This window comes from Anastrepha obliqua, chromosome 4 (assembly GCF_027943255.1).
Source record: "Anastrepha obliqua isolate idAnaObli1 chromosome 4, idAnaObli1_1.0, whole genome shotgun sequence".
In the NCBI taxonomy this organism is placed as follows: Eukaryota; Metazoa; Arthropoda; class Insecta; order Diptera; family Tephritidae; genus Anastrepha; species Anastrepha obliqua.
The window spans coordinates 46,027,141-46,049,092 of NC_072895.1; the positions used below are offsets into that span (position 1 = coordinate 46,027,141).

General features: G+C 35.1%; 1 protein-coding gene across 7 annotated transcripts in view; it reads right to left on the reverse strand.

The window, feature by feature from the left end:
- Window positions 1-21,952, reverse strand: part of LOC129246372 (protein FAM13A) — a 205,071-nt gene that overhangs the window by 10,665 nt on the left and 172,454 nt on the right. For 5 of the 7 annotated variants that reach the window (XM_054885134.1, XM_054885137.1, XM_054885135.1 and 2 more), the window contains one exon: window positions 532-2,604. In XM_054885134.1, coding sequence (XP_054741109.1) covers window positions 532-2,598 — 2,067 coding nt within the window. In that variant the 5' untranslated portion in view covers window positions 2,599-2,604. Of the gene's footprint in view, window positions 1-531; window positions 2,605-2,698; window positions 2,791-6,038; window positions 6,132-21,952 lie in introns of those variants that run through there. The other 2 variants (XM_054885133.1, XM_054885138.1) reach the window with 2 other exon arrangements.

Here is a 21,952-nt window from a genome sequence, read left to right on the forward strand (position 1 = left end):
TAGTGGGCGTGCATTTCGTTTCGCTACTGTGTTCGGTTGTCGGTTCGCTTGCATTTCACTTTCGTTAAATTTTTCCAGTTTTTGTTTTTATCTCACTTCTTTGCTTACGTTATTATTGTTGTTTGGATATTTTTTTTTGTATACGGAGAACCGTAACATACTTGTTCATGTCGGTATTCGCAAACAAATTCACACACTTACACGCATATAAGGAGATACATACAAATGGGAATATTCTGATGTGTATTGAAGAAAGCTCAGAAATGTAAACAAGAGTTGATGATGCTGGTGAACAATAACAAAATATGAAAAAACCTCAAAAAAAAACTCAGTTATACTTATATAAGCTAATAAAATGAGCCTTTAAGGGTAACAAAATAAAAATAAAAATCAGTAGCAGAAAGGCATTTGATAGAGCTCAAAAATTAATCTCATTCTCTCTAATTGCTCACAAAAAATAAGGCATTTGAGCGATACTTTTACACAATTGTGCACGACAATAATATTTCCAATAAAACAATATTCCCTTACCTGTTCAATTTCCTGTAAAGTCTCCTTAATTTTCTTCAACTTCATAGTTGCATCCATGCCGCCGCTTACTTTCATGCCCAATGCGCCCATCGGATCTGCCTTCAACTCTTGTCGCTCTTTGCGCAACTTATTTAACTCTACTAATATATTTTTCATATATTTGTCGTTCATGCGTTCCGCCTGTGACGGACGATAGCCAACACGTATTTCATAAGCCTCTTCCAACTGCACGAGCTTCTTCTTCAAAGCTGTCAAACGTTTGTTGACCTGCTTGAGACGCTCTTCCGGCGATTGGAAAGACATCATTGCTGGTATAACCTGTTCCATTACATCGCGTGAGGTGAAGGCACGGAAAGTGCTGAGCGAATCCATGCAATCCATGTCGTCATCGAAACGCTGTACAGCGGATTGTTTGTGAAAATGCTGAGGGTACGGCATGACTTTCGAGAGTTTGGCAGCGGTGTCGAGATTATCGACGGGGTGATGACGCACGGGCGCATAACGGCGACTTAACATCGGTGTGGCATCTTCGGGCACGCTGCGGCCCCAAGGCAATGCCTCCTGTGCGGCGGTTAGCGGCACAGAGTTATAGGCGTTGCTAATAGCACTCGAACGCTTTACGGTTTGTGGCGCTGCTACTGTGTTAGACTTGTCCTCTTTGGGTGGAGCGGTTGCAACGCCATTGACACTTTTCAGTTGCAATTGCGCCGATGCCGCCACGGAGGTCTGAGCTTGAGACTGTGGTGCTCTTGAAGTTTGTTTTTGTGGCTGTTGATGGAAGTCAATTAGATTATTGTCGTTGTGATCGTTAGTCGTTTTCTCGCTGCTGCTGCCGCTACCGCTGCTGCCATTAGCGGCAGTACCCTTTTTGCTGATAAAACCGCGTCGCTCATACTTCAGCGTTGACAGATCATATTTATAAGCGGAATTCTCATCGCAGCGCTTCGAAGAGGCCAAATACTTGGCGGCACTACTTGCCGCAGTGCTGCCGCTACCGCCGGCGCTACTCTTCTTTACAACGCCCACTTTGCGACCTGGTGGCGGACGTGATTTGCACGAACGCTCACTGCTGCGACGACGCTCATGTTCGCATTCACTATCGTCGCTGTCACGATGCTTGCTATTACCGTTAGCACCACCATTGGTACGTATGGGCGAAAAACGTTGAGAACGTGCCGGGCTAGTTTCGTAGCGTGAACGGCGCGTCATGTCTTTGGTGGGGCCAGTGATCCAAGAGTCACGATAGACGGGCGCGGTAGTTGACTCCTCAGTTTGCTGATGTTGTTGTGTTTGCTGATTTTGCAGCTGTTGATGACGCTGTCGATTGGCTAACGCGCCGTCATTCTCATCGGCGGCACGTTGTTGCTGTTGCTGTTGCAATTGACGCTGCTTCAAATCTGCAGTGCGGCATTCAGCTGCTTCACGCAATTCCTGTTCGTAGACAGCATACGAAGCAGTCTTCTTGAAATCCTCCGACGAGACGCGTCGAATCACATCTGCGCTCTTAATCGTTTTCAGCGCATTACCGCCAGAATTGAGCGCATCTGCGCTCCCTACAGCTGGCGCCTGTTGTTCTTGTGTAAGTAGCTCTTCGCTATTAGAGCGTTGCAACTTGCGATCTTGTGTCACCGATGATGTGCTGTCAAGGCGCTCTTTGCGTTTACGTGATTTTTGCCATTCCAGCGGATTGATTAATTCGGGTAGATATGTAGAACTGAAGCGTGATGATGAATTAGTTTGTGTGCCGTTGTTGTTATTATTATTAGTATTGTTGTTATTGTTGCTAATGTTGATGATGTTATTGTTATTCTGCTTAAGTGTATTGGCGACCAGGGCTAATGTATTATTGGTCGTTTTATCGGAGTTTGTTAGCGTGGCGAGTGTGTGATGAGCGCACTCGTCAACGCCCTCCTTGTGCGCGGGCGTATTAGCCGCCGACGAAGAAGAAGACGATGATGACGAAGAGGAGGAGGATGATGAATTGCTGTCACAAGATGCTGTCGATGAGGATGAACCAGTGAGACGACTGAGGTCGTCTTCGCTTAGTCCTGTGGTAGGATGGCGCATGCCGCACTGCAAAGAGAATGAGAAAAAGTTAATTAATGGAAAATTGTATAATTTAGTATATTTGAGAAAGATTAGTACATATTGAAAGTAAGATACATACATACAAGTGTATTCAATTACAATTTTAGTGAAAATCTTCAAAATTATTTATATTAAATTGGAAAATGTTCACATTCCTTAACATTAAACAGCCCTCCTACTCAAAAATTCGAAATAAGAAATATTCTTGCTTCGAAAAGTACCTGTCGAGAAATTCTAAGTTGTGTTATTCAAGTATTTCGGGCACGGCTGTTGTAGTTGTTGCAGCAGCAAAAAAATTCACGATACATGTACGGAGAAAACTGCTAGAGGGACAGTCTTGGTCAGAGAAAACTCCGGGTCGTTCCGATAACGTAGAACCGACTGGCATAGGAACGTTTTGGAAATAGTCTTAGATTTTTATTAAAAGTTGTTTTTTTGCAGAATTGAATATAATAGGAAGTAAACTGAAAAACTTTTGAACAAAATTTTATAATGTTGCGATTTATGCAATGTTGAATATCTTAATATAGAGTTTTTTCGATTCTTTATGACATTTCAGAATTTCTTCTTTTTTTTGTTATTTTGTAGGATCAAATATACCTCCTTAAGAAATGTCCTTGGCAAAACAACTAGGTACTTTTTTTATATGCGAGGTTAAGGCAAGAGTATGCGTACACCGCATGTAAATAACCTTAAAATCCTTTATAAAACTGCAAATCTCCATTCCAGACTTTTTTTATAATTATATACTCGCAGAGAACAATTTTTCTAGCGTGACTGCTTTCCACTCATCGCTTTTGCCGGCAAATATGCTGTTTTAATAAGGCATTAATTTGTCGCTATTAAATTGATAAACTAACATCAATAATATTTCTCAGCTAAGCGTGCCGACTGGTTTCGTGTCTATTCCTCTACATACATACACACACATGCACGCATATTTAGTCGAAAAATGTATGTTTGCGTGCAAATAATTTATAGTTAAAACTAATGAGTAGTTAAAAGTGTTGAATTAATTATAAATAATATCTACTTAGCATTTGTCATTTTGTCAATTTACTTTAAACTCGTACTTTGTACTGGTTGCATCGATGGAGCACGCTGGCGTATGAGTAATATTTTGTAAATTTCCCCACACATCTGGGTTGTCATACAAAATATTCTCTCTTAACATTACAATTCCTGTTTGAATTGAAGTTTAATGACGTGATTGTGTAATAAGCAATTAAATTGCGATTAAAAATAATCTAATTTATACAAGCCATTAATTAATGAAATAATTGAAAAACTGTAGCGCGCATTTGAATTGAGCGTTGACTAATCTTTGAACGATTCAAAGCACTGATTTAGTGTAAATTGACTAAATATTAAAAAGAAATGTTTAAATGCTGACAAATATTGTTAATCAGTAGCAGTGGTTTTAATGCAATTTCTTCATCATAATAGATTTTTATCATAAAAAGGTTTGTTTACTTGTATGCCTTAGTCAATTTTCGCCTGACTCATTTCTTATCAGAAATAATTGAAACTTCACTTGTTTTCAAGAAAGCATGGCCGAAATGACCAAGTGAATTTTTATTTTATGGCGCACGATGTGGTAAAGTGTAGGCAAACTCTAATTAGCAGTAGTTGCGATTGCTATTTGCTGCGTAACTATTTACGGGCACAAACATATCTAAAAGGCATGCATATACATGTGATACATATATGTGACTATTGCAGGCGAATGGATTTATGGGTGACTGTAATTCTAAAAAATACTATAATGCTGTGCTGCATACCGGACCCCAGCGAGATTTAAAGCAAAGAAGCAATGAGGCTGACAACGGTGGCTGATAAGCGGAAGATCGGAGAACACTGCGATCGGAACGCCTCTGCGACCTCAACTAGTCATCTTCCAGATCTACAATTACCGAGTGGGTAAATTCAGAGCTCAGTAGGTAAAATAACAAAATAATTAGCGCATACACTTCTGTTAGGTTTTTGACCGAGCTCCTCCTTCTATTTGCGGTATGCGTCTTGATTTTGGGCCACAAATGCGACCTACAGTTTATGAGGAGCCAGTAAGTACTGCTGAAAATGTTCGATAGAAAATACATCAAGATATTACGTACAGCTAATGCCAACTGTACTAACTGATTACCTAACCGGTAACAATCGACTGTGCTTTCACATGCAGCAGTTAAATATGCTGGCTCAATGTTCAGGTTGATGAGACGTCTAATCATATTTTGTATAACAAGTTGACTTTGTTAAAAGCAGAGAAAGAAAAATTTTAACTCCCATTTAGTTGAATCTCTTAACGTGGAGAATTCGTCTACTAAGGACTTCCTAGCATTCATTCGGTATATCCTAGATTCGAAACCCGCTATGGATATATATTAAAATATGCATCAAGTGATACAAAAAGTTTTGTTCCCACAACAGTCGGTTCTACGTAACCGAAACGACCCGGTTTTATAACCGACTAAGCACTTGCGCTTCATCTGCATTCCCCGCATATGTATGGGGTATATTTATGCTGCTACAGCAACAACAAACAGTTTAAATTTTTTTTATTACATTTTAAATATTTTATAAAATTTTAATTATTTTACTTCAAGTTTAGTAAATTTTAATTTTTGATTTTTGATTGATTAAATTAAATTTATGTATTGCTATTATTTTTTTTTTATTTAATTTAATTTAATTTAAACATTTCTTTAGTTAAGATTTTATTATTTTTATTTTTATTTCTTTACCTTTTGTATTGCTCTAATTTAATTTAAGCTTTCTTTCAATATTTTTTATTTAAATTCTTTTTTTTTTTTATTAAAAAATTAATTTTTTTTCTTTTGAATTAAAAATTTGCTTTTTATTTATTTTATATATTTTTTTCTTACTTTAAGTTATTTTTTTATTTCATGTTTTTCTGTTCAATTTTATAATATTGAGTTTTATACATATTTTATTTTAATTAATTTATTTTATTTTGCAAATCCAAATTTTTATTTTATTTTAATTAATTTATTATATTTTTTTAATTTAATTAAGTTCGTTGTAGTTTATTTTATTTTACCTAAATTTACAATTAGAATTTTATAAATCTCCTCTTTCAAATTATAAATTGGCCAATGGGAGATAAGCCCAAATTTGGTATGCTTTCGTTACGTCATACTTTAGGAAAATTTTGAGGAATCTAATAGGGTGTATAAATTGTCATCTTCGTAGTTTTTTGTTTTTTATTTTTTATTATGTAAAAGTTGAAAACCTCTAACATAGCAGAAATTGGAAAAAAAGCATACTGAAACTTTCTACATTTTTTGCTCGATTGTAAGGCCTTTAGAAGCACCTGAGCAGTTTTTTTTTTTGCTATCAATAAAATTAGTATTGCATAATAAAAATATAAATCAATGTGTAATATATTAAATGAAAATTACCAAGAAGTATGTGATGAGCCTGGGTGTCATTTTAAAATTATTTAAATAATTGTAAAATACTGTTATTCGTTGGAGATGCGGTTGTAGCACTCGAGAAATTACTCAAACTTAAAGTCACCAGTCGCGTTTTTCAAACGGAAGGTATTTCCAAATTCCAAATCACTTTATCGCTAATTACCAATTTTTCTATCCGTTATCTAGCTTGCTGTTTGCTTGAATGGTACATATAACGATTTAACTACGCATGTATTTGTTTTTTTTTTTTTTGCTCGATCGCTTTTTATCGCATGTGATGCATACGGCGCGGGGCTTGTTCTTTGTTTTAATCACTGATTGCCTTAATTGAATTCAATTATTTTGTCGCGCACGATATTAGTGAACAAGTAATTTTTTAAAGACTTGTGTTCAAATGAATTTGCAAAAAAATTTCAGCGAGCTCGTACTGAGCTTTCAGCGTTCATCAAAATGTCTTTGAGCGCGTTCCCAAATAACACTCCAGTTGTAGTTTTGGCGAAGGGAATTATTTAAGATTTTTTCTCTAACCATTCGTTTAACGTGCTTAGGCGTTAATAAAGAAATCAATATTTCTTCTTTTTTTTTCTTTGATTACAATATTGTATCTTTTTCAAAAAATTCTTAATCTTTTTTCTTCTAAACTTTCTTTCATCACACTTTTATATTACTGCTCCACGACGAATTGATGGTCTCTTTGCGAAATCTGTTTCACTAATAAATTCAATGCCGCCGCAGCAGGCCATATTATATATGCGAAAAATTGCCGCCTTCGAGAAGGAGGAACGACATTTGTTTTCGTGATCTACTCTCTCTCACATACCAAAAAACGCTACCCAGCGCACACTGTGAGCGCACAATTCAATGGTATAGATTACGCTCATATTTATCTTTAGTATCTGTTTGTGTTGTGCTCAGCTCTAGCGCTCGATCATAGCATTACCACCCAAAAGTACTGAGCGAACATACGGTTGACAGATGTGACACCAGTTGCCGTGAGAGCGGTTAAGTTCATTGACAAATGCCGATAAGATAAAACTGCATTAGGCGAGTGAAGTAAAGTAAACCAGAGCAACCCACCCACTCGCGCTAGACAAGTTGGAGCAGTTGACGAGGGTGGGTAAATAGTCGTTCGATTAGTAAATCACTTCGAACACAGGAGTCACATGTGAGCCATCTCTAGCAATATTCGGTTAAACACAGAGTGGCACAGAGTGATAGTGAGAGGGAGAGAGAGAAAGAGAGAAAAATGTTATTTGAGCTTTAAGAATTAAATGCTCGCAATGGAATTCAGAAGAAAAGGAAGTAAGTTATTATAAACACTGAGCAAGAGGGCCGGCTCGAGCGTATGGGAAAGGGAATAAACTGGATTTTGCTGTTTAACCTCTCAAAAGAATGTGCAAACAGCAATTTTTTTCTTTTTTTTACTCATATCATGCCATATGTGCCATTTTTTTAATTTCCTAAATGGATGTCGCGGACGATGGTTTCACTTGCGCTGTTTTCGCAACTGCATGCGAATTTCTTGAAATGAGACAGCTGCCCATTTAACCAGAATAGGTTCTGATCAGACTTTGTTTTATCAAAGTACAGCTGAAATAGTCCATTCCATGGCTAATGGAGCTATTATCTGATAGTGAGGGGTAAATATTTTATATTATCAATTGAAAAAATCAGATTACATTTTGATCGTAGCTACAAGAAATCTAGTAAATGTAGCTAGGTCTACAGGCATTGAATAGATGAACAAACTTTCGAGGCTTCCTTATGCCATTTTAAAAGGTTCCAATTCCATTAATGATAACATCATGATAAGAGGCGCCAAACTTGGGTCTAAAGCAATAAAACAAATATTGTGCGGCCGCTCTGATAATAGACACCAAGCTTTCGGAGAAGTGTTATTGAGAATCGAATATATCCATTGTTTAGGCTCGATTGTTATTGTAGTTGTTGTATCAGTTCATTAAGCCCTGGCAGTACGGTCATCAGCGCCAATCCGCATATAATAGAAGACTCAAGATACTTCCTGTTGCTACGGAGGTTGTCCAATGGGAAAGGGGGTGGTAGGTGAGTTAGTCAACAACCATCCACAGGATTTTGTTGTTTATCTGACAGTGGAAGTAGTTTCACCACATTGAGTCCAAGCTGGGAGCATCACAATGCTTAACAAGGAAGCTCTCTCTACACTCTTATGGAGAATGGTAACTAATCTAACCTAACTTAACGTAGATGAGTGGTAACTAATCTAACCTAACCTAACGTAGATGAGTGGACTTGAGTGCGCGTGCATAGAAAGTTGGTATCATGAGGTGAACCTACTATTGAACGGAATTGTGGTAAGATGACGCAGGTCTCACGAAGCAGCTGCCATTTGAAATGGACGAAGTCGGTCAACTCACCTCCCAACGCAGATCTTCATTTTTGCTAAATTTTCGTTATTTCTATGATATCACATTAAGGAATGCGATTACGCAAACTTTTTGGGAAATAGGCACGGTATCGCCTGGCTTCAAATAAGTAAAGCAAAAGGGCTTAATGCAATTAAAACACGGACTAGATATTAGTATCAAATTCGGTGCAGGAGGAATATATATTTGTATTTGAATACAAGCAAAATTACGGAACGTTTGGAGCAGCGTTACTGCATTAAATTTTGCTAGACTCCATAAACAGTGATCCTGACTTCATGAACACCATTATCACTGGTGATGAGTCCTGGGTGTACGGGTACGACCCGGAAACCAAAGTGCAGTCGTCACAGTGGAAGCATTCCACGTCAGCAAGACGTATTCAAAAACCGACGAGAGCACTACCATGTTACGTTCACACTGCTGGACAGAAACTGACGCTAGCGACATGCGTAAAAAAATTCACAGATGTGCAGGAAGGTTACAGGTCTGCTTATGCGAGCGCGTGTAATTCAAATTTGTCAGGTGTTAGAAATAACAGACCTCGTAGATGTGTATACTTTGACCAGTTCTTCCTCCTATTTATGTTGTGAATTTTGATATTTTCCATAAATGGAGAAAACTACAATTTTGAGCCTCCTTCGAACGGCAGATGGAATTTTATGACAAGCTTTTTCATGGCAGAAATACACTCGGAGGTTTGCCATTGCCTATTATTATAGACACACGTTTTCTATCATTAGGTGTTTCATGCTCGGAGTTTCGAGTCCGAGCCCTACCGAATAACAGTCACGTACCTAACCATTCGGCTACGGAATCAACCGGAATCACATTTTGCCTTAATAAATTAGATCTGGCATCACCAAAGCGAATTAATTAGATCAGTGCGATAGCCCTCCTCATATCGATCATTTCAACAAGAGAGTAAGTCAACAAGCTTTTTGAGCGCTTTGATTTAAATAGAAATATTTGAGCGTAAGTGAGTATTTAGGGTTAGATAAAAATATTTGTGAAATGCATACATACATACATACGTGTATTTGCAAGTGAGCAACAAATATTTTGCAGACTCACTGCTGGCTCATTTCTCTTTCTCTACCTCTATTTCTCGCGTTTATTCTCTTCGAAAGCTGTCTAGTGTAAAATCTGGCCAATTTGCAGAAAACAACTTTTTGTTAATATTAGTATTCTGCTTGCATACAAATAAAATGTGTTAAAACGGTTTTTAGTTTTTTTTGCCTATATTTTGTTTCATGTATGTTTGTTTTTTGTTTTTTTCTTTGTTTCATTTCGTTGGGTGTTTATGACGCTAACTTTATTGGACTATATACAGACATACATACATATGTGTATACAAACATGTATGCAGCCAAATTTGATTAGCATGTACGAGTATATAGAGTTATGAGTCCAATAAAATCGAAGTTCATACGACTGTCCAAATGTGAAGAAAATTAAAGCAGTAAATTAAAACTTTTAGCATTAAAGTCAAATTTGGAGCGAATTAAACATTTTGATAAAGGAATAGGAGAAGTCACGAGATTGTGTGTTATAAAATATTTACATAATTACTGTAACTAAAACAATTACTGGAATAAAAATTGTATATCTACTTATATATATAATTAGGTATATGGCGCCATACTTACAGCTAAAGCACTTTTGCCCAAAGCTATACACATATTTGATTTAATGGCAATTGGATGTTATATGATTTTATTTTGTGGAATTCTTCTATAATGATTACACTAGTCTACAGTACAAAAATATAAATAAATAAAAAAAAAATAAAAAAACGCAAGAACACCACTATCCAATTACTACGAAAATTTGGTGGCTGAAAGCCGAAAATCAGACAACCCATACAATTTTTGTTTTTCCCTTAATTTAGTTTTAGAGATCAAAAAAATTGCTGTTACGATATCTGTGAAATTCGTTAATTAATAAATTAAATTAAAACTAAAAGTTATTAATTTTTTTTTATATTACACTCATTCACTATATTTCAATAAAGTTACGAGTTTGCATGATGCTCATCATCATCTATAACAAAATTTTGCAAATGATCATTATACATACCTACATACAACAAATCAGTATACATACTAGAAACGATCTTCTAACTAAAGCACGGAACAGAATTGCAGCGGGTAACGGGTTGACGGTTGAATTCAGCTGATCCACTTCCGTCCGAAAATTTGACGGTTAAACACGAATAATTTATCATCAAGTAATCAGAAAGTAACCCTGAGTCTGCAACCAGTCGGACAAAATAGAAACAAATCTAATTGTTTTTCCGCCGTAAAAATAAGAGATAGCAAGAAATTCGTCCCCGCCGTAATTCTGTGCAATTTCATGCCATTAAATGTGTTTTGATTTTGACAGCGGGTACCCGTCAGTCCCGCTGCAATTCTTTTCACACGGTAAGGTTATGCAACTTCATACACTATTGTTATTATTAGATCCCCAATGTGGTCTATAAAACCCCGCGACAAAACGATGGCACACCAACATTTTTACCAGTTTTGACTATTTTCAGTTTTTGTTCGCAATTTTCATTATTTTCTGTAAAAAGGTGTAGCTCATAAGCCATATAAATCTAATTTTAAAATTTTATACAAAAATTCTACAAACTTTTCTTTCTAATTTCATGGTAAAAAATTCCATTAATTTTTTATAATTTTTTTCCTTTCTGGTGTTGCACATTTTTTCGTGCAATTTTTTTGTATATAAAGAAAACGAACAACTCTGTCAGCAAAAAAAAAAAAAAATTTAAATTAACGCGATTATTCAGCCACTTCCAAATTGCACTCTATTGTATCGAAACCTAATGGGCTATAAAACTGCGAGATTTTTTGCGCTTTTGAAAATTTTTTTTAAAAACATTTGTGGCATTTTTCTGATTTTTGATTTTTGTTTGATGTTCTGATTTAGTTTTTTTTCTGAGAAAAGTATGGGTTTGCTACTCGTTTATTATAAAAAACCTATGAACATAAAAATAAAAATTCAATACTGTTTAAAATGTTCATGTGCTGTATTATTTTTCGCGGGCTGCATTTTTATTAACTACTCAAAATCATAGCTTAAAATTTGCATAGAAATTTGCGCTAGAACTTTGCTCGCACAACTCAGCTATAAACAGAAATCTGCCGTGGCTTCAACTAAAAAGAAAATGCAATAAAATATAATAACAAGCGTTAAGCAGAGATAGTGTCGCTTATCCAACAATCTCCGGAGGTGTGACTATTAGGCAAATACGTAATGAACACGTCAACGGCTACATACGTCACGTCACGTTAATAGAAAATTGATTTTTGAGCCAAAAAAAAAAACTTAAAGCGAAACTAATTATGTATTAGACATATACTATTCATTCATATTAGAAATAATGAGAAAGCTATTGAAGATATTTATTTTTATGTACCACAATCATTATTGGACATGCTTGCCATTTTTTAGCAGCTCAGATAAGTACTATCAAATAACAAATATGTCGAAAGGTTGAATGAAGTTAATCAATTTTGACAAATAAAAAAAAATTCGAAACTACATGTTGAGTAAGAAGCGAAATGCGTTCAAGTTTTGCACCTGTAAGGTTGCCTGTAATAAAACATAAATTTGGCAAAAACCAAACCAGAACCAAAAAACCAATTTCGCACACTTTTATCTCACTAAGTCCCAAATACTATTTAGCGTCGAATTAAATATTATAACTTTCCCCTAGATGTCTCAAACTAGCGCTAATAGACAATATTGGAGATTTAATATACGATTTTTTACATCCCATTTATGGTAAAAGCGAAATGATTGTACAAAAAGATCACCAATTCTCAGGCGGTGGCAGCGATAGGAGAATGGAGACCTTCAGTAAAATTATGCAGATACTACCGTATAATCTTCAAAGGCTAAAAAATTTTGAACGATTCATCTTGATCACCAGTGAGACGGTTCGGTCTTAGATTTGGATTAGTTAGAAGACTTATCCACAGCTTGAGTTTCAGAACAGACATTCAAATGCAAGCAAATCCTTAACGCTTATGTACACTTCAACTTAAAAGACGAAGCCATATGCCCAGATTCATATTTCAAAAAACACACAAAAAAAAAACAAAAAAAAACCAAGATGAGTTTCACAATTTTTTGAGTGTTTCATAGTTCACATAAAGACAAATATTAGATATTTATAACTTTTCTTTAAATTTCTAGACTAGTTTTGGATAATCTTACATTAAATTTATACGAAAATATCGTAAAGAGCCGAGCTATCTTATCATAATTGCGTAGTAGCCTTCGACGATAAGCTGTAGGAGTTTTATAGCCAAGAATGATAGAATCCAAGATTTGGTCACCCTAAGCCAAGCGGCCGCCTTGGCCGAATGGGTTGGCGTGTGAATACCATTCAGGAGTGCGTAGGTTCGAATCTCCATGCATGAACATTAAATTTTTACGCGAAGTTATAAGAGTAGCTTTGGCTGATACGTTAAGGCGGTGTTGTGAACAGAATTCTGCCCGCTCAATCCGTTCCAATCAATCGTTTTTCAGACGGCAATAAAGTGACATGAGCAGTGACTGCGTTAATTCAATCTGGGTTTTCGCCAACCTGTGTTTTCAACAAACCGCTGTCATATCCGTTATTACGTTAGCAAATCAGCTGATTCCTTCAAATTCGCTGAGAGCCCATTAGCAGTTTGATATTGGCCACATCTTTACATTCTGAGCATAAGCATTCAATGCGTAAACGATGTTGGTGGCAAAGGAAGAAGAAGGCATTTTCTAGGGTAGAAAAATCAAGTGGGGAAGAACTCGGATTTAGCTAATATTACAAATTCGTTACTATGAGACTGCATTTCCCCTACTAACTTGGAGGTGTGCTTATGCCGTCAGAATGGACTTTTCCTATTATTTGATGTTTCATCTCTACAGTGAACATCGAACCCCAAACGTTAACTATTCGCTTGGCATTTATCGAAATTTCAGACTATTTATTTTGTTAATTTCAGCATATGCGGGAAGTTGTGCTCTGACGTAGGTTTGTTGGTAAATAAAAGTTGGTTAAAAGGGGGAAAAACAATTTTAAGTACATAAAATAATTATATTGGCAAAATAAAGAAGCACGTCCGCCATTTAAGCTGCCAATAAATATAAATTTGTAAATATGTAATTTTTAATTTGCTTTAAAAATATTCCACCAACAATACATTAAAAAATTAGACAGTGAAATTCATGTTAAGCCACATATTTTTGTGTTGAAAATTGTGCAAATACGCAACCAGGATTCGCAGCGATTTTAAAATCGTATCGAATAACAAAATTTATACGAAAATGCTAACGTCAATATTTGCTTATGATTTTAGTTAGCTGATTACTTATTTGCCACACCCAGCCTTGCTACCTTTTGTTTTAAAAATTTTGCACTGATTTTCTGAAAAAAAAAAGGTTTAATTGATATGAGCGTGATTTTGTATTAAATAAAAGAAAGCAAAGAAGGCAAGCCTTTTGAAGCTGATTGTTTATTATTTAATTTGTAGGTATACTGCACAAATGTTTGCTTTATTTTGAATTATTTTGGCTGCTGATTTGCGAACATTTGCAGTAGCTCGTCCAAAGTCACACGACTCGGTCTTAGTGCCAAAATATAGCGCACTCGCACTACGGCTGATTCAAAAACACAAACATTAATAACAAAAAAATAATGTGAATTTATTTACTAAATTGGCTATTATTTCATAACATTTTTAAACTTATATTACTTTCAGTATTATTATAATCTCGGTGAAAGACCAAAATGAAGAAAAAAGTTTTTTCTAATAGCGGTCGCCCCTCGGCAGACAATGGTAGACCTCCGAGTGTATTTCTGCCATGAAAAAGCTCTTCATAAAAAATATTTGCCGTTCGGAGTCGGCTTAAAACTGTAGGTCCATTCATTTGTGGAATAACATCAAGACGCACAGTACAAATTGGAGGAGGAGAATTCAGAATTCGTTTTAGAGGTGTGGTTCCTTCGGCAAAGTTTCTTATTTTGATCCCTAGAATATGATTTTCACAGAGCAATGGGCGATTTTTTTGCCTTCCCACAAATCGACCCGGCCTAATATATATATATGTATTATAATTGCTATAATTATTATTATTTGCCTATTACATTGGGCAACAAAAAAAGAAAATAATACCTATTAAGTAAAATATATATTAGCACTATAGCGGCCCTCTTATATTCTCATATATTTTTTATATGGATATGCTGCAAATACTAATACCTTTACTTTTTGTTTCACTTTCGAGAATCTGTTAACTCTGCCATGCTGTGTTAACATTACATTACAGACGTATGTTAACTTTGCATTGAATTTTCTATTCCTCTTATTACAATATTTTCTAACGCAATTTTTACTCAGTTAAACTGACTAACTAACTAGCAGTTAATTTCTTAACAGTTTCTCTTTAATTTGATTCAAACTACTAGTATATAAAGAACTGATTATTGTATATTAAATTCATTCGTACTGCGACCAACAAACTTTACACATCGTTTACTGAAACATCTACTCATTTTATTTTGCCGGTCATGGGTTTAAAAAAACGACGCAAATAGACTGCATTGATTAGGTAGGTTACCAGGTATGTAAGCGAAATAAAATTTATGGAGAAATTTATAATTTTTGCAAATGGCGACATTAGTCAATCATATTTGACTTTTGTTCTAGTTCACAGCTACAGTGTACAAACAGACGAACAATGGAGCGCATAAAAATCACTCAAAACCATTGTTTTCTTTATTTAGTAAAAGTTATTTAAAAAGAGAATTGGATGATTAATTTTGCTTTTCTTATAATCACCATAGGGATTAACCACCTCTCTACAGCACTAATTTCTTATAGATAAAACAACCTTTTAACAGTTTCGCTTACAAAAAAATGTAAAGGAAAATTTGAAGTTCTACAGCTCAATTTAAACATTTATATATACTCCAAATAGATTTGGAGGATTTCAGATATTGTTTTTGCAACAATATTTCAGAATTTCACACAAAAAGCCTTCCTTTTAACTTTGAGGAGGCATAAACAAAGATACCGATACAAATATTTGGTAAAACATGTGTCTTCTAATTTTCCGTAACTTATCAGAAAAATACTATCAGAACCAGGAACTAACTAACTGACTAGACTTAGACTTATTATATTATATTGGGTACGAGAATAAGTTTCCGCTCTTATAAAAGAGGTGTCGCTGCTGATAGTATTTTTGTGTTCGCTCTAGTAATATACTGGTGATTTGAAGGTATATGTATGTGAGGTCTCGATCGCAGTACTTGAAATTCGTTTGAAGCGTAAAGATCCCTTTTTCATCTGACGTCAAAAATATCTGCGTTCGTCCCGAAAAAACAGCATTAGCGGTAAGTCATGCTTTACTATTACCTTTAAAAGTGTAGCTGAAATATGTCGTGTATTGATTAATATTTACGGTAATCACGCTTCATCAAATAGAACTTGTGGCAATTTCGCCGTGAGTGATAAAAATCGAAGTTCGCGAAGGGGCACCGAAAAAATTCGAAGATACTCAACTACAGCAATTATTGGATGAAGACGCATGTCGAACCTTTGATGATATGTCCAAAGAGTTGAATGTTGACAAATCAACCGTCGGTAAACGTTTGCATGCGATGGGAATGGTTCAGAAAGCAGTTAATTGGGTGTCACATCAATTGAAGGAGTGGGATATTTAGTGATGTTTGCTGACGTGTGAGACGTTTCTTGAACGGCTGAAAAGAAAAGGTTTTCTGCATCGCATCGTCACTGGCGGTGAAAAATGGATCTATTATGAAATGTTGGAGGCTGTCTGGTGAGCCAGGTCCATCGACACCGAAAAACAATATTCATACATCAAAGGTTATGTTGTGCATCTGGTGGGATCAGAAGGGTGTCATGTATTATGAACTCCTTAAACCATCTGAAACCATCACTGTCGATCGTTACTGACTGCATCTAATGCGTTTGAATCGAGCTCTCAAAGGACAGCGGCTGGAATGGGACGGTAGACATGACAAACTGATTTTGCTGCATGACAACGCCAGGCCACACATTGATAAATCGGTCCAGAAATATTTAGAGGGACTGAATTGGGAAATCTTGCCCCACCCGCCGTATAACCCAGACATTGCACATTCGGACTACCATCTGTTCCGATCAATGGAGTTAGCCATAATTGGAGAGCGATTCACTGCTTACGAGAGCAATGAATGGATCAAGTCAAAAGAACTCGAATTTTTCGTTAGAGGAATCCGTATGCTGCCTGAAAGATGGAGTAAAGTTGTAGCTTCAACTGCCACATCTATCTCTCTCTCCACATACTTCACATAATATCATGTTTTATTTAATTGTTTAAATAATTCGTAACTATGGCTAAGAAAGGGCGGTAACTTATTCCCATACTCAATAATTATTATTATTATATTATAATTATTATTACTGTTATTATTAATATTATCTTTTCTTTTTTTTATAATAGCAGACAGTTGAACGCATTGAGTGGAGATACAGAGCAAACGAGAACAATTCACCACACAGCCCATGGTGAACAGATTTTTACAGGTGTAGCCAAAACTAGACCGTTAAACGGCTCTTCCCGGTTTTGAAGAAATCAGCTGATTGGCTGACGTAATCGTTCGTTTTTCACCGTAGCTGAAGGTTAAACCTGATAATCTATAATTCTTGCAAGCAACCAGCCTGCGCTAGTTCAAAACTACCTCGCTTAACTAAAATGGTAGTAGTAAGCAAAAAGGGATTGGGTAAACAGAATTTTTTTTATTTTTATTTCATTTTTATTTCTGTAAGAAAAAACGTTATTTTCACACAAAATGATTCATTGCCAAAATTTTGTATGCACAAACTTTCAACTTTCTTGAAAAAATATATATGTAAGTTTTGTATTTTTTGAATGGATTGTAAACCAAGAAAATTGTATCTACCTATATATTACAAAACAAAATTGCACTGACGTGAACTATTCAGTAGCACAACTTGCTTTATGTTTTTATTACTTATATACAAGTAAATCAAATGTTCGTCCATACATCCTTTCAAACCAATAAGAATAAAAAAAAAAGTTTTCCTTAAAAAAAGAATGGAGAAAATAAAAAAATTAAATGATAGTTCGAACTTTTAGCAATAAATCAGCTGCTTTTTTGTGTGTTTATGTTGTGTTCTCATATATACATTTTTGAGGTTATGTCAAGTGCGAGTCTAAGTTTAGCACTTTTCGATATTCAAAAATACTAGTTTTTTTTTGCTTTTTATGTTGTTAACGTCTTTTTTTAACTCTTTTTAAACTAGGCTCATGCATTTTTAATTAGAAAATATTTAACAAAATGGAGCTTACTTTCAGAAAATTCAAGAAGTCAATTTAAACTTTTCATAGCAATGGAGATTGGAAATCAAACATTAGCAGGGAATTATATTTGACTTTATATACTGTTCGAGATTTGGTCCTATTAATAACAGCACTCCAAAGAAAAATAAGAAGATAAAATAAAGTAATGTTAAATGGATATCTTTCATCAGAAAGCAACCGCCATTCGTGACTACACAAAACTGAATTTCTTGGAAAAGCAAAACCTGTATACTCTGTGATATGTCAAAGGTCAAAGAAAGTCATTTTATAAGAAGATTTGACACGAAATTCATACAATCTAAATCAGAGGATCGAAGTCGAAAACTCACTAAGAGAGTGAGCGGAAAATGGAGATATACATATCTGTGTTCAAAATAATAGAAACGCGGTTTTAACTATTTTTTCTAAGTTTTTTTTATTTTTGTTTTTTTTCTTTTTGCTGCTTTTTATAACACAAAGCTCCAAACTTTGCACAAAATTAACCAAAGTTTAACAAATTTAAAAAAAAAAAACATCAAAATTTACAACTTTTCATTCAGAATTTTTAGAAAATTTCCCGGTATGCAGTTTTATATACGAGTATATACGAGAATTTATAAGTTTGAAGTTGCTCAAAATTCTTATTTATATCAACTCTTTTTCTCTTTATATAAACATAATTCAATGCGTCCCACAGGTTTACATTTTTTCTGCAACGTTGGATATGACTTCAGCTCATGACTTAACCGCTTGTCGATTTTGAACGAACAGCGCCATCGTGCGGTGGGCATACTTGAACGCAGCAACCCGAGTGCTGCTCATAAGTTTCGACATATTTGTACTGCATACGACACATGAACCCATCGTACTTGCTAATCGCTACATGCCATTTGTTATTTTTATTTTTAAACAATATAAACTTTTTAAATAAAAAAAAGAAACCTGATGGTTTTTGGTTACAAAGAGAAAAAAACCGATATCTACAAATATGTGCAATTCCAAACATTTACATCAAATATGACTTTACAGCTTTTTTTATGCAGAAATTTTTTTGGCCACACCGTAGACACACTTCTGTATTATTTGCGCAGTTCGCAGTAAAGCATAAGTTCATCTCTGTGTCAAAAATTCACACTTTATGAATTTATGATGAAAAGCAGAGTAAACATGAAAAAGCGTGCTAAGATCAATAAAATACAAGTTGTGAATTAAATTGTTTTCAAAAATAAATCTTCACACATTAAATTTGTTTTTTTTTTTGTTAAATAGACCGATCACGATAATCCACAAATTAGAGTGTTTTAAAATAATATTTTCAGCTATAATTAGCCACCAATAGAAAAAGTCTAGAGTATAATCAAAACTTATTAGTTAATCGCTTATAATCTCGTACCAACCATACCATTCGCACACCGGCCTTGGCTTAGCGCGCAAGCTAAGTATTCAAGCAACTTCGACCGGTCGTCGCAGTCACACGATCGACCTATTATTTCGCTGCAAATTTATGCGATTCCCGTGACTTTCAGCGCACATCCGCAAGTCCGCATTTGAACGGGGCGTTAAAGGCACATACAGGAAAAAAAATTTAATAAAAAACAAAAACAAAAAAAGTGTTTGCAATATTTAACTTTTATATTCGAGACGAGACTTGATGGCGAGTACTAAAAGCACAACCATTTGGTCATTTGATCATCTCGTTTATTATGCAGCCACCCGGTTCGCTGGCTTTCTGGTTGCCTCGCCGGTGGCTGATTCTGGTGGAAGCGCGACAAATAAATTAAAGCAACAAAATCATATGACTCGGATACATGCACAAATGTGCATGCATATCTACATACAGACCAATTTAAGTTTATATAGAATGAAGTTGAAGCGGTTGATGTTAATAAAAGTGTAGGGTCGGTCGAGTGCGAGTTTCACTTTAAACTCAAATTAAAGGCATTATCTATTAATTTGCATATGTGGTGAAGTGGAGCGGCTACAGTTCATGAATGATAAATGAAATTTGCAAAATTCTATTGGTAAAAATTTTTATTTTTTTTAACATAATTGAAACTCCATCTCGGCAAATTTGCGCCAAATCTTTTCTTCCAAGGCTTTAATTATTTCTGGTTTATTCACAGAAATTCTCACTTTGAGACTGGTCAGTAGAAAAAAATGCGAAGGCGTTAGTTCGGACGATTTGAGGGTCACATTGCTGCCAAATATCGTAAAATTATTCCTAATGGAAATTTCGTTTGTAATAAATTGCTTATTCCATTAGTTGTGCGGCGTCGTCATATTGGAAACATATTTCGACAATATCCATATATAAACAAAAACTTCAATAAGGGGTCCAAAAAAAATTTTTTTTCTTGTTCCTACCACATAAATTTTTTCTACGGCAAAAAAAATTAGACACTCAGTTTTTATTTTTATTTTCAATATTTATCTGCGCCGCCAACGCTTTGAAAATTACCATTAAATTCCCATGGGAAAAATGCACTTTTCCGTAAATTTGGGATATTATTTAATATCCTTCTTTAATTTATCTTCACAAATAGCCACAAACTGATAGCCTAATTTAAAAAAACTGTAAACCCTCCCCCTCCAAAATTGAACAAAAATATTAAAAATTAAAAAAAAAAAATGTTAAAAATTAAAAAAAAAATGTTTAAAAATTACAAAATTAAAATTTTTCTTAAATTAAAGAATAAAGGATTCACAAATTAAAAAAAAATGTATTGAAAAAAAATTGTATACTTATAAATTTCAAGGGCCGATGTTGAATGTGAACCACACCTAAAGGTCAAGTTTTTTTCTGCATTTCATTTCACATTTTTCAATTTCAGACTAACTCGATTTGAGTCATGGAAAGACATACAATCGAGCAAGGCGTTAAAGTTATTCAGGCTTATTATGAAAACGGGCGTTCAAATCAAAATGCATATCGCGCACTTCATCTTCAGTGATAATGCACATTTTCACCTCAGTGGATTCGTCAAAAAGCAGAATTGCCGCATTTGAGCGAATGATAATCCAAGAGTGATTGCCGAAAAACCAATGCACCCACAAAGAGTGACTGTTTGGTGCGATTTATGGGCCTGCGGCGTCATTGGGCCGTATTTTTTCCAAAATGAGGCCGGTCAGGCAGTTACTGTGAATAGTGTTCGCTATCGTGAGATGATAACGAACTTTTTATGGCCCGAATTGGAAGATATGGATGTGGACAATATGTGGTTTCAACAGGATGGTGCCACTTGTCACACAGCTAACGAAACAATGGCTCTTTTGATGGCTGAATAATCTCACGTCGCGGCGATGTCAATTGGCCGCCCAGATCATGTGATTTAACACCGTTGGAATTCTTTCTTTGCGGTTGTTTGAGAGAAAAGGTGTACGTCGATAAGCCAGCAACAATTCAAGAGCTAAAGGATGAAATAATTCGGCACATTAACGGCATAGAACCTCAATTATGGATCATCGTCATCGAAAATTTGGACCATCGGATGGAAGTGTGCCGCCAAGGCCGCGGCGGCCATTTGGCCGATATTTTGTTCCATACGTAATTGAGCCATACCAATATTATAATAATAAAGAGAAATGATAATAATTTCCTAAAAAAATTGTATTTTATTCAAAATCAGCACCGGTCCTGGAAACTTAACCACCCTTTATATATTTATCTTGTTTTTATTAGTTCTGACAGCATTTTTTTGGCCATAGAACTATTTAAGGGGTAGCATCAAGAAAAATTGTTCTTTGACCACCTTCTCATCAGCAATATTTTCAATGGAACGGCAGATATGATTGTGAACTGATATTTTTTCTGTCTTTCGTCAAAAATGTCTGAATTAATTTCTTACTATCGTGTTCTATTTAATGATTCTACTGACAGGAAGTATTTACAAAACTAGGAAAAGCCAATTTTTAAAATTCCACCATTTGCGCTGTGGATTCTATACATTTTTCGAGCGCGATAAAACTTTTTTTAGTAGTTGTAAGTTAAAAAAAAAAAGAAACTCACACTTGAAAGACCCTATACATGCACAAATTCGTACAAATGGTTTATGAATGAACGCGTTTTGTTGCTACGTGCGAAGAACTGGCTTTGCAGCTCATTCATATTTGTTTGCTAAGGTGCATTTA